Consider the following 15,014-nt stretch of genomic DNA (forward strand, 5'->3'; position numbering starts at 1 on the left):
GAAATAAATAATTTGCCGAGTTATCAATGATTGAAAATCATGATTTTTGCCATTTTTTTATAAGCGAGGATGTCCCGGTCTCAAAAAGAATATAGAAATGGTTATAAAAATTTTTAAAAATCAAAAAAAAAAATTTAACTATCTCGACGAATTTTGATGCAAATGTTATAAGGATATTCAAACTATAAGATTAAACTGAGTAAATCATTCCTTTTTTTACAAATATTTTTCAACCGCTATGTATGTACATATTATGCTATCCGAACACAATTAGCAGCCGATTTAATTTTTAATTTGATTTTTAATAAAATTTTAATTTTCTTGATTTCCTTCAATAGAATTGTGTTTACATTCTAACAAATTACATCTTTCTTTGAAATTATAAAAAATAAGATGAATCAAAGATTATATTCAAGAGTACTGTGATATTAATCGAAATGTCTAAATTGAATGAAAATTCCATGGGTAAATTTAAAATTAAATTAAAATTTTGAAAATGATCAGCAAGGGGAAATGAGCTGTGATAACTCCGTAGAATCATGCTAGAGGCATTTTTATACAGCCACAAATCAAAATAAAATAACCCCAATATGAAAAATTTTTGTTTTCCTTTACTATAACGATATGAATCACACTTCAAAATTTAAACAAAAATTCATCGAAATATCAATAATTGAGATATTTTTAATTTTTATCTATTTTTTTCGTGTGAAAATGACTCAGTCTCAAAAAGAATGTAGTTTAAAAATTTTTATAAAGATAAAAATTTTACTAAATCACGATTTTTTGACTCAGGGCCTTAAAAATTTTTATTCTTACATTCAAATTATATTCAAATAATTCAAATTATATTCAAATAATTCAAATTATATTCAAATTATATTCAAATTATATTCAAATTATATTCAAATTATATTCAAATTATATTCAAATTATATTCAAATTATATTCAAATTATATTCAAATTATATTCAAATTATTCAAATTATATTCAAACTATTCAAATGATATTCAAATTATTCAAATGATATTCAAATTATTCAAATGATATTCAAATTATTCAAATAATATTCTTACATTCAATATATAATACACTACAATAATATTTTACTGGAGCGAAAACTATCACAGTGCTCATTTGGAAGCTCAGGGTTGGCATTCATAGTTTTGACAAAGACTGGGAGGGTTAATCCCCATACTTACAATTACTATAATTACCACGCTAATTAGTGTCCAGAATAACTCTTCAAAACCGAGATTTAGTGTTCAAATCTTCGCAATGTTTTTACAGTCGAAAACATCCGTAATTGAAAATTTACCATTTCATCTATTCATTTGAAATAAAAAAATATAATAAAATAATACAGATTTCCTTTTGAAACCTTTTCAGAACCCAAAATCCTTCATTAAAATCTCATGAAACAACCTTTTTTTTCCTTTCCACCACCATTAAGAGCATTATAAAACCAATTTAAATGCTTATTCATCTAAATAAACAAACAATCAGCATTTCAGAATTTTTGTCTGCCAGGGGAAAGTTTTTTTTTAAACTTGAAAAAAAATGGATTTTATAAAAAACACAAAAAATATTTATTCATTGTTTTTTTTTTTTTATCTTTTCTGCGAGAAGATTTAAAATGAAATTGAAAATTTCGTATTTTCTAATGTTTTGAATAAATACCGTGTATTATTTGAAGATGTTATTATGATTATTGACTTTTAAAGTTTTTTTAATTAACTTATTTGTGATTATTTGCCTTGATTTTTTGTTCCCGAATAGTCCTTTTATTATGATCATCGAAATTAAATTTTTGTATTAATTTTTATTCTTGCTGACTTCATGATAATTACATAGAAAACATTGGTTTTTATTAGTAAAATCGATAGGAAATACTTCCACGCTATATCTAAATAGTGTATAATTTTGTATACAGGGTGCCCTGTGAGTCCTAATTCGGCCTTTATCTCATCAACCGTTCGTCATAGAGATATGGCTCTAGTTTAGAAAATGCTCAAAATGTGTTCAGAAATCACTTTGTTCCAGTTTTGCCAGTGGAAATACAGTGTGTCACAAAATAAAAAATCTAAATTTTTATACAAATAACAAGGCCAAAATAGGCAAAATGCCCAACGATGTGGCTGAAAAAAAGATGCCCATAACAAATATGGATGTTATACTGTGCCCCCTGTCCTCTAACGTTCAATTAAAAAGGTGTTGCCCTGTCTCTTCTGAGCCCAACAAAAAAATCATGTTTTTAAAAGCAGTATTTCCCTAAGACATTTGAATTAAAAAATTTGAGTAAAGGTGGGAAAGAACAGAATTATGATTTTGTCCGTTAGTTTATGCCGTTCTTAACAGGATAAGGTTATAGTATAAAAATTTAATTTTTTTTTTTTATTCTGTGGCACACCGCATTTTCACTGTCAAAACTGGTACAGGGTAATTTCTGAACACATTTTGAGCATTTTTTTTAATTAGAATCATACGTCTACGACTAACGGTTGATGAGATAATGACCGAATTAGGACTTGCGGGGCACCCTGTATATTATATATTCTCTCAACTCAGGAGCTTTATATTTATATTCATTTTTAGTATTTCTACCTTTTTCGTACATTTTCGTCTCCATAATGACCGAATAATAACAGTTCTGATAATATAGCTTTTAGGTATTGATTACCAGAAGTAATGGAGCGACTATTGTAAGAGATTATGTTATAAACTCAAATATATATATATACACATACTTTTTTTTCTTTCTGATAGTAAAAATGACCAAACATTCGAGAAAAAAAATGAAAAATATACATTTTACTTATACCAGGGGTTCTTCAACCGTGACCCAAAATCAACAACATGATCAATTTTGTGACTCATCGGCCTATTTCGGCTTGAAATATATGTTACTGGCAAGTCCCGAAGTGCGGTCAATTCACGACGCCGCCCGCCATGGCCGGAGATCCCTGGCTGTAGCTCGACGTGCTGATATAAGACGGCCCGGTCAACGTGCGCATAATTATCACAAAAAAATACGCCAACTTGACAATTATCCCAAATCATGTCTTTTGATATCGGACTTTGGCCAGGGAACACCGGCCACTTCACCAACTGGCCGACCAATGTCCGAATTTCGGCAATTATTTCGCTCATTATTTTTCAATTATTTCACTCATTACTTTTCAATTATTTCTTTCATTAATTCTGGAAATTTTTAATTTCTTTATGAAGTTTTGTATTTCTTTAATTTCAAAGCCTCTTCAATCATGAACCTTCATTAATTTTTGTTAAGGGAAAAGTTACTCAACCTTTCAGAAAACGTGGGCCACTTCATTAGTTTGAAAACGTGTGCCGGCCACTTCAGTGCTCTGTATCTGTGCCGCGATTCACTCAATGATCAGTAAATATACGCGGGTCATATGCCAGAAGTCAACTAAGTGAACTGCACTACCCGCCACTTAAATTATATTATCCATAAATGTGCCGCGTGTCATTCAACTCCCTTGAGTAATCTCGAAATGTGATACTTAGTTCATTTTTACAAAATTAGGTTTGAGGTAGCGGTCCACATCAGGCGACTCCGAGGGTCATGTTTGTGGTTCGGGGGTATAAGACGCCCCTGAAATTTATGGCCCAACAAATGGATTCATAACAGGATTTCCCTATATATAGATTTGTACGATCCATTTCCAGCCCTCAGAAGGTCCCACTACGTGAAGGGCCCCCACCCCTATCACGACCCATAGAGATTTTTACTTATTTTGAACACTTACTCTTTTGTAAATTTTCAAACAAATGCATTAAAAACAGGTTCCACGCAGGATAAAATATCATTACGTCAACGTAATTGAATAAAACTTTATTCAAAATAAAGGAAGCTGTTCAGTTTTCATGAAATGAAACAAAAGTTTGAAATTTCTTTCACTGTCAATCTAATTTAAAATTTGATTTAAAAAATTTTGAAATTTCAGATTTAAATTTTAAAATTTAATTTTGAATGAGATTGAGTGAAAGAAATTTGAAAATCTTGCTTCATTTCATAAACTGAACAGTTTCCTTTATTTTGAATCAATTTTTATTCAAACACATTGATGCGATTGTATTTTATCCTGTGTGCAAGCTGTTTTTAATGCATTTTTTTTTTTTGAAAATATACGAAAACTTAAGTATCCAAGATATGTAAAAACTTTTTACCAGCATAGGATAGCACATACAATTCAGACCATGTGTAAAAAATTTGAAGTAAATCAATGGTTAAATACTATTTTTAATGATATTTCTATTAGAACATAGTATGTGTTTCACCATGTCAAATGTATTAAGTCCCCTTAAGCCTTATGTCTTCTGGCAAAAAAAGATAATATGGATAATATGAGTCAAGGAATTTATTTTCTTAAGTAGGATATTTTTGTTTAATGCCCTTAAAATAATATTTTTGAGCTCATTTAAAAAAATTAAAATTTTGTCATATAAGTTTATAGACATCGAAAACTTCTGACAAAAGCAACTGCGCCAAACCTCTCCTTCTACACCTATTTAACTCGAACAATTAACGAGGTATTTTTTAATGAAAGTATAAAACATATCATTTTCTTTCTGGAAATACAGAGAAAACATTCTCTTTGTCCCGGTAATGGTAATACACGAACGTAATTGTTCTAGCACTGCCATTTTCAGAGACCCATTTTCTTGTAAAAAAAATGGAGGGGGCACTCGCGCTCATTGTTTTTATTCTTACAGGCTCCTTGAAAGATAATGGTATTGTTCTAGTTTTAATAACAGCTTTCTCAAGACATCTTTTTTATATATAAGAACAAACAGCTCAGGAATGAGACATTTTTCGCTTCATTCCGTTAATGCTTTCATTACCGGAAAGAGAAAACAAGCTAAAAGAATAAGAGCCTTAAAGATTAACTACGATATCAATTAAAATGAAGATACACCTTTTTCCATTATACTGATATATACATATATTTCTGACGGAACTCTCAATCATTAATTCTTCAAACAATTAAGTTTTATTATTGTTCAACAAGTCTTCAATTGCGTTAAGTAATTCTAATGTGATTAAAAATAATAGTATTTCAATGGTGAAATAAAAATTTTATTTTACTATATAGACTTATGTGAGAAAGAAATTGGTTTCCGCATTCTTTTGTCCATCTAAAAAAATATACTAATACTATAAAACCTGTCCCTAAGTTAAACGGCTGCGGTTCCATTAAAATCTGTCCAAGATATACAGGTACAAAAAACAGTTTACGGCACCATTAAGGTATCTGACTACGTTGAAAATGTCATTTTGGAAGAAAATATCGATTTTTATATTTGTTAATTTTTTATGAAGCCCTATTTTTTGTGATTCCAAAACAGGTTTTTTATTCAGATAACACCGAGAGAACAGAAGTGACGTCCACTTTGGTGTTGCGTTTTTACATACAAGTAATCCGTGAATAAAAACGTTGAACGTATTTAACGAAGAATGCTATTTTCCACATTTTACGTGAGATTAAAACATGATTTCTAATCATTATACCATTACGAAATTTTAATATAATATTTTGCTATCTACTCTAGAAGTTATGAACAAAAATCTAAGGTATATCACATATACCGGGTGGGCAAAAAGTCCGTAGAAACTTTAAAAATTCATAAAAACCGGAAAAATAACCGAAATAAAAAACGGTTTGCACTGTTAGCATTGCTAGGTTACGGGAATTTTTTTAAGACAGGAAAAAAACTAACTCAAAAAACAGCCGATAGGTGGCGCTGGTACGAGCGACTTCGGTGGAAATATGCAAATGAGACGGTTATCAGCGCTCCTAATCCCCAACCAGTTCACTGTTGTAAATCGTGTATGTGAACCTGCTGCACTCTGCCGTTGCTGGATTTGTGACTCGCCTGCAATGTGTTATCCCTGTAGTGGTGGTCATGTGAAACACATACTGCTGTAATAAACGATTTGGAGGCATTCTTTTCGTTATTTGCGTATCTTTTCTTTGACTTGTGTACGTCAGCGCCCCCTATTGGCTGTTTTTTGAGTTACCTTTTTTCCCTGTCTTAAAAAAATTCCTGTGACCTAGCGATGCTAACCCTGCAAACCGTTTTTATTTCGGTTATTTTTCCTGGTTTTATGAACTTTTAAAGTTTCTACGGACTTTTTGCCTACCCTGTATTTGTCTAGTTACAGTGTTTTATAGAGAAAATGTAGAATGAAATTTCCAAAAATTCACATATACATCAACAGATTTGAAAGTTACTCATGAGCATATCATACAATCCTTTAAATTTCAGTTCATAACCTGCACCATAAAATGTACTGTACAAATAAAATATTAAATGCATAGAATGTTTTGTCGTGTTTGGAAAATCACATGAATTTTGCTTACAATTTTACATAAAAATTACTTTTTCATAGAAAATGACATAAATAGTCCAAAATGTATTAATGTTTTCATCATTTTGGTACACTTTCTATCAACAAATGTTATTAAAGTTCACTCCAGTACCATTTTAAAGAAAAGTGACAAGAAAGGTGGTCGGATAACTTAAAAGAGTCTTTAGCAGAATATGACATAACTATACTTACAAGAATTAACCTTGGGAATAGGTGTTAGAGAATAATTATGTACAATATATCTCTTTATTTATTACCAATGCCTTAAAATTTTTTCTAATTTAATTGCAGCAATTAAATTAATCAATAACGTATTTTTTTCTTTTGAATGGTCAGTTCCACTAATTTTGTTTACTCATAATGCAAAGTTAAAATTTATTCAAAGTCTAAAATGATACTTCACGTACAAAACTCTATTGACGACTGAATAGAAATTTCAAACGCAGAGAGCTTTAAAAAAAAGAAAGCTTAAGAAATAAGGAAATGTGTACAGGTATCAGAAAAACATCATAATCTCACTGTTACACCCTATTTTGTAGATTAACAATGCAGTTGTTTCAATAAATTTTGTTTTTTGAACCTTCCTGAGAGGTGGGGAAACCTACCCTCCCAACAACACCTGCATATAAACCATAGTTTCCCAAACTTTTTGTTCCATCTTGCCCCATTCACCAGAATTTTTTCTCTCATCGCCCCCCGACTCAAGTGAGCCCATAGGATCCTACGTTATACTCGTTGCTTTTATGGCCCCCTTGGTTCATTTCATCGTCCACCAGGGGGCGATATTGCCCAGTTTGGGAAACACTGATATAAACTGTCAAGTATTCAACACTTAAAGGCTTCTACACACGCTCAGTTATACCTGACAGGTATATCTGTACAGGTGCACCTGTGCAGGTATAATTGAGCGTGTGTAGGAGCCTTCAGATGTAATTGCGCAGTTTTTTCCCCTTTCATACTAATAACGGTAATTAATAGGTGAACAATGGTAACTGAGTAATTTTTTTAGAGACGGATTGCCTTTCTGAAATTTTTTTTCTAATAGCGTGATTTCACGATTTTTCTTTTTACAATTTTATATCAAGTAAAGAAATCGAAATGAAATTTCAGAAATATTTCGACTATTGTTCAAATTAGCAATTTTGTTTCCAACATCAGTCTATTTTCAATAAATTTGCCAGAAATTATGCACCGAAATATTTGCAGGGTGTTGCCTTGAAGTGGCGACAAACTCAGAGGGGTGATATTAAGCATCAAGAGAGAGAGAGAGAGAGAGAGGAGGAGGAACAAAACTTGTAGGACATGGTATCGCAAACCACGTTTAGTCGGCGAAAATCGGAAAAATACTTATGAAGGGTGCAAGTGTGTACAGGAAAAGAGACTGTCGGCACACCCGGTATCTTTGAGTGCGTCTGACAATCATTACTCTGACTCTGTCAGCTGTACACTGACCTTCGCGGCCGCAACTTAGAACTATTCATGTAATCATTTCTCTTCGTCTACTTTCTGACATTGAACTGTCCTGCATAGGCTGTATTGTAATCACGCTGTCAAGTAAATGGTTTTTGTACTTATTTTACTTTTTTGTATTTTTATAATAAGTATAAAAGTACATTTTTTTTACTTTATTTTGTGCACCACAGGCTCTGTTGCAATCATGCTGTCAAATAAATGTTTTTCTACTCATTATAAGCCTTTTTGTTCCCCCTCGACGTCACACCCTTCATAAGTATTTTTGCGATTTTCCCCGACTAAACATGGTTTGCGAACCATGTTCTATGGCTATTTTTTCCCTCTTATATCGCCCCTCTTAGTTTGTCGCCACTTCTGGGCAACGCCCTGTATAAACTCTATATTCAAATGATGTACTATGACAATTATGTGTTTATTGATTGTTTATAGAAGGGGTTCTTAACCAGGAGTCCTTGGGGAGATTTCAGGGGCTCCATGACCTAGGATGTAAAAACAATTAACTCATTGTTTTTACATAGCCTATATACTGAATATTATTGGTGGTCTTTTATTATTTACGGTGTTACCGTTACTATTATTTTATTGGAGCAAACGTTCCGTGAAACACAAAAGGTTAAGAACAACTGATTTCTTTCATTATTTTTAATTTCCGGGCTGTGGTCTAAAAAGACGTAGAACTAGCGCACTAAAATATACAGTAAAAAGCGTTTATAAAAAGAATTAGAGAATGTTTTTCCCTCTTCTCTGCTGACAATAAAGGAATCTCAGATTAACTGATAGGAAAATTTCATTTACTTTCGATACGTGTTGTGCAGGCTTACAGATAAGTAAACAGAATAGAAGAATTTAGTATCAAACTTGGGGGTGTTATTTACAATGTTCTCGAAGATTTCTGAAACGATTTATTAACTACAGGTGTATACACAGGTGTCTCTCTTGCTCAATATACGAAATCACGGATACGCATCACGGATACAAAGCTTTTTTCAATTTAAAATAATTTATACTTATCTGGATTGTATTTCAACAATATACATAAAAAGAACGTGCAGAGGAGCAATCGGAACACTCCGCCAAAGTTTAGTTCAGTTATTTTTTTTTTTTGAATTATTAAGTTTTATTGACATTACCAATCCAAACCACACCCAAAGCATCATCTCGTGAAAGTCATGTTAGAAAATTTTGAACGTTAGAGCGTTCGAATGAAAAAATCAGTGATCGAAAGACTGCTGAAGATATAAATATATAAAATAACCCTCTCAGATTACCTAGAACCAGTTCCAGATATTTCACTTGCACAGGTACAACTGAATGGTGTGGATGCACCGAACTGTTCAGTTATACCTGTACAGGCGTAACTGAGCGGGTGTAGGAGCCTTAAGCAGATAATCAGCCGACAATGAGCTGCACCTGTCCAAGATAAGAACCCAGAGGGTGCCCAATGGCCAAGATAGTCCAAGACTTAGAGTATTGTAGCATGCTTTGATAAAGGATAATGGCCGGTTTCATTCAAAAATGTCCAATATAGGGAGGTGTCCAGGATATAGAGGTGTTCAAAGAGACAGGTTTTACTGTAATAAGAATTTTGAATATTTCAGATGCTAAAGATATATCGAATTAATACTGAATATTAATGTACATTTGTATCTGCTACTACAATTTTTAAACCTCTTCTGCATGTGGAGCTAGTTGAAACGTGAAATACCGATTTCACACGTGGTTGTGTAAAATCGTCAAACTGAATTTCATGGGAATTCTCAATAAAACAGACTATATGCGCACGCGTTCTATGGCATATAATGCAATCAGATTATTCCTGTAGCTGTTGTTATTTGATGTGGTTCATTGACATGTAATTGCCAAACATGCACCTTCCGTCAAATAACCATTTCTATGATCTCACGATAAAGCGAGTTTACCGACGTCTAGATTTCAATGTTTGTTGCAATTAAGTAGAATGAATTGGAAACAGGAAACTAGGAGTTGCTGAATAATTGGATTACAATACGGTGCCTTAAAATATCCTAACCGTTCGATTGTCACTGGATCTGAAGATTAAAATACTAAAAAATCTCTCTCATATCAATCTAATTAAATTTATTTTTCCCATCGATTACGATTCAAATGGTATATAAGCTTATTTCTTATATACCTTAAATAGACAATAGTGTTATTTAAAAAGAGCAGGAAAGTGTTTATTATAAATATGAATTCTGTTTGTTTATCTGTGTTACTAATAGTTCTTAAAATTTTTATCTTCCCAATTAGGGTTCTCACGAATAAATTGAAAATTTTCCAGATGGAAATTAAAATAAATAATAAAACATATCAAAATATCTTATCTAACCATTTGTTTTTATGTTGATACGGTGGCTGCTCTATATCTGCATTGGTTGAAGAAACAATGGTGAACCATTATTTTTTAATTCCTCGTAAGACGTCCAACTAGGATTTTATTGGTGTGGTAAGTACATTTAAAGATGATACCAAGAAGCTTAATGACGCGGATGTTCTGATTCGGTAAGCAGAGAACACACTTCCCAGCTACAAATTTTTATGTTTTGACACATGCTTTCAGTTGAAATTTGGTAAGTTGTGTTTAAATTTTCGAAATAAATGTCTATAAATATAAGTTGATGCACTCATGAGTGACTACAGGTAAGATTTTCCGTAAGTATTACAAGTCTAAGGATTTTTGCCTATTCAATAACAATAACAGAACAATAGTGCAGAGCTGAAAATCTGAAAACCATAATCCAGCAGCACTTCTTATTGTTGATTACCAGCTAAGATTTTTCAGGTGCGTGCATTATTACTGAAAACACTCATTATTGGAAAACGTAATATTCACTATGTAAAAATTCTGTACTTCTTTACCTGGAAATGTTATCGCTATGCAAAAATAATGTACAGAGTGATTATACAGGGTGATTCAGAAAAGATGGAAAAACCTTAAGAGGTGATAGTACACACCAATGTAAACAATTGTCATGAAAGAATGGATGGTCTAACATGAAATGCAAACACGCTAGAGCGTTTCGAAATGTCCGCTCCACAAACGTTAAAAGGACATTCCTGTTGAAATTTATCGGGAGAAGAAGAACACCATGCATGCAAATGTAACTTGGGAAAAAATAAGAAACCGTATGCAAATCTTCTTCACAGTGAATAAAAGGCGCGGACTCAGTATTACTAAAGTGTGCCATTATCCCCGTACGTTACAACTGTTGGAACACAGTTGCATGCTGAAATAACTTCACAGGGCTGGCGCTTTAATTCACTGTTGCAGATTTGCATACGATTTCTTGTTCCTCCCCAGGTTACATTTGCAAGCATGGCATGTGGTGTTCTTTTTCTCCCGATAAATTTGAACATTAATGCCGTTTTATCGTTTGCAGAGCGGCCGTTTCAAAATGCGCTGGCGCGTTTGCATTTCATGTTAAACCATGCATTATTTGATGAAAATTTTTTGTATTGGCGTGTACTATCATCTCTTAAAGTGTCTCCCATCTTTTCTGAATCACCCTGTATACTTGATTCCCCTTGCCGGACTTTACTGGCGAACCGCTAGATCCTAGAGGCATACTTCGAAGTGGAAAAATTATTCAAATAACGTGCGTATATATAAAGCTCAGATACGTCATTTATGTTGCAAGGGGTTGTGTAGTTACTGAAATAGAAATTTTTTATCCGGACATGCTGTCCTGAAAAACTCAATTAGAAAGCTGACCCTGTCCTGAGGCCAACAAAGAAAATTCCGTGTTTCTGAGTGCAATATTCGCAGAGATATTAGAATTAAAAAATCGGAGGAAAATTGGAAAGAACGGCATATAAATAAGGGAAAGAGAGAGAGAAGCGCGTTGTCTGTTACTTTTTGCTGTTCTCCGATTTTTTAAAATCAAACATCTCAGCGAATATTGCACTTAGAAACGTGGAACTTTTCTTATTGTCGTCAAGAAAGACCGGGCAACAACTTTTTATTTGAGTTTTTGAAAACAGGGTGTCCGTATAAAAAGTTTTTATTCTAATAAATATACAACCCTTTGCAACACGAATGACGTATCTGAGTTCTACACGTAATTTGGATGCTTTTTCTAATTGGAAGGCTGCCTCTAGGATCAACGGTGTACCAGTAAAATATGGCAAGGGGAAATTAAGTAATCTCCCTGTATACTTCCGCACAAACGAGTGTAACACAAATTAGTAAATCATGTAATGTATGATTTAATTTCTAAATGATTTACTTCTTTTACCATTAAGGCCACATGCAGTTTTTTTAATATAGTAAAACCCTTCTTATAACGGGCACCCCCCAGATGCGGTCACCCCTCTTTTACGTCGAGATACTAATTTTCCCGTGTATAATGAAAGTATGCATTTCAAACCCCTGATTAACGGTCACCCCTTTTTTCCGGACGAATTTGTTTGTCTCGCCGGTGTCCACAAAAAAGAGGTTTTACTGTAATTTGATATCTCAAAATGCATGATAAAATTTTTAAAAAAACGTAGAATAAAATTTTTCAAATATGAAGTCAATTTTTTGAGCTGCAGTTCCTGAATTTATTAATTTATCAACCTTGCACTATACTGAAAATCCACGACTGTGCAATAGTAATACAGGAATAACGTGAGTGTCCTCTTGCAGGTGGTGACGCAAATCCAGATGCGAGAAGGCTATACGACGATCTCATATCGAGATATAACAAGCTTGTGCGGCCAGTAATGAATGTTACAGACCCGTTGACGGTTCGAATCAAGTTAAAACTCTCTCAACTCATTGAAGTGGTAAGTATAATTAATGCATCAAAATTTACATATGTGAATCAATATAGCAAATATAAATTTATAGTCCGCAAATTTGACTATGGAGATTTTTCGGTGAGTTGCCCCTTGAATTCTTTTACTTGTGCAATGACAGACGAGATGCAGAGGTAAATTTTAGGATTCATGGAATAATAAAGGTAATAATTATGTACTTCACGTCGGCCAAAAAACCCGAAAACTTTTAAGCTAAATTCTAATTTAAAGGTAATAATTGTCATATCACAGTTTTTTTCCGATAAAATGATCGACTAATAATCCATCAGAAGTTGAATTAACTGCAGTGTGTGTAACGATGGTGGAGGTCTTTGGATGCACTTGCGTTGAAAATAAGTAACCCAGGTCATTTCAAAAGTACATACACGTTTGAGGAACAAAACCACAGGACTTTAAAGGTAAATTTCTAAACACTATGTGCTTATAAACTATAACCTGTATATTCAAATTGTATTATTCTAAATTTCGCTTTATTTTAATCATTTTAATCATGTAAAAAAAAATCGTGTGATACTACTGATTATAATTTTTGATATTATTTTATGCTTTGTTTAAACGCAATATTCAAATTATAATAAACAAATAAAATGATGATTAAGAATTTATATTCCAAAGATCGGCTTAAAGATTATTATTATGATATCTGGAAATCTGAGTTTTGAACGTCGAGCATAAACTATTTTTAAATTAGCTTATATATCCGTATTCCTTTCAAAAATTATTCGTTTCGTATATATAACTATGGTATACCTGTATATATACAACAGTAAATGTGATAAATCCGGTTATTATACGTAATAATTGTGCATAATCGCCGAGCATTTTGGTGAGTTTGATAAATTTCCCTAAATTTATCACATTTACCGGCGATTATGTATAGTAGGTACTCAAGCGTCGTTGGTAAATTTAATTAAACATTATCACTTTCCTAGCATTGTGTCGTTGGTAAACATGGTAAATCATACTATAAGTGTATATGATGTACTACACATGATAATTCATACATGTATTGTATCATTATATCGGGATGCTATCGTAAAATTTGTTATCATTATATTGGAGTTCGACTGCATATTCGTCACACATACTACACACTCATTTGGATTTTTTTTTTCATATTTATCAAATTAACCAACGACGCTAGGTTATTATGCATATTTGCCGGTAAAAGTGATAAATTTATCAAACTTACCAAGACGATTGGTATGTATGGTCCGATTATTTTAAAATAACCGATTTATCACATTTACCGCAACATATACATATATACCGGGAGGGACCGATGATTAAAAATGGCATGTCCCGAGCTTTCAACAGCTCTAACTACTCATCAGAAAACTATCAAACTTTACGAACAGCTTGGAAGAATCTAGAAAGAAAATAAGGGAGAAAAAATCAGTTTAGGCATTTACTACTAGATAGTGTTTTCTATGTAAATTGCAGTACACGTGCTAATTTTTTGCAAACATGTGACTAAACTGATCAATCTTCATGAAAGTGTATCTAAACATCTCCAGAAGAGCCATTCCCATTTTCATTTCTTAATTAAACAGTATGGCATTGAGTGCACGAAAACGTGCTTTGCTGGTGAAACACGTTCAAAAACACGGTGATTCCACGCCGAAAGCTTGGCAGAGATTTTTATCTTTAAATGAGATTCGAAAATTCTCACCAATCCCTCCATTAATGCGTTCCAACATTTTCCCAATTCTCTGATTAGAATAGAAGGCTGTAGACAGCTCGGCAACCCTATATATTGAAATATTTCCCCCAAAACACTGATACTATTCCTAAAACTAGGTTATTCGTTACAATATAACTTTCTAATAAAGGAAACTTTATCTATTATTCACGTGTCCAAGTCAGCACAGCTAACTAAATATTTCATATCCAGTCCTGAATCGCGCAAACACCAGCATTGATTTCACCATATTTCTTAAACCAGTGGGTGGGCAGAAATTGAGTTCAACTCCAAACAGTTTAGGAATTGGCAGTGATGTTTCAAAGTTTTAACTTTTCTAGGAAAGCTTTCAAGCTATAAGACTTGGCAGAAGTATCGATAAAACTCAACGTTCATGAAAGTTCGCTTAGGGAGAATCCAGCGATGGCAAGGCGTAACAATTTTAGAGGTTTGATAAAGAGAAATGTCTTCTCCTATTAAAAGTCGAAAGTCATCCATTTCGTGGAAAAAATAAAAATGAAAAGGAACGGCTTTAGAAAATTAAATTTCTCTAGAACTAATTTATCCTGACTGTACACAAGAAAACTCTTCTCAAAACTATCCAAATTCTTCTAACTTTATTGATGGCAATTTAAAAGTTAAGCCAA

General features: G+C 32.8%; 1 protein-coding gene across 2 annotated transcripts in view; it reads left to right on the forward strand.

Annotated features, from left to right (window-relative positions):
- LOC149079983 (acetylcholine receptor subunit alpha-like) overlaps positions 1-15,014 on the forward strand; it is a 217,503-nt gene that overhangs the window by 130,604 nt on the left and 71,885 nt on the right. Inside the window, exon 2 of one of the 2 annotated variants that reach the window (XM_089238903.1) lies at positions 12,514-12,653. The exons of the other annotated variant lie outside the window; for it this stretch is intronic. Coding sequence (XP_089095029.1) covers positions 12,514-12,653 — 140 coding nt within the window. The remainder of the gene's footprint in view (positions 1-12,513; positions 12,654-15,014) is intronic. 2 annotated transcript variants of the gene reach the window in all.

The sequence above is a fragment of the Pholcus phalangioides genome, unplaced genomic scaffold (assembly GCF_987345545.1).
Source record: "Pholcus phalangioides strain wild (caught in Gottingen) unplaced genomic scaffold, Ppha-v1.0 ptg000011l_1, whole genome shotgun sequence".
In the NCBI taxonomy this organism is placed as follows: Eukaryota; Metazoa; Arthropoda; class Arachnida; order Araneae; family Pholcidae; genus Pholcus; species Pholcus phalangioides.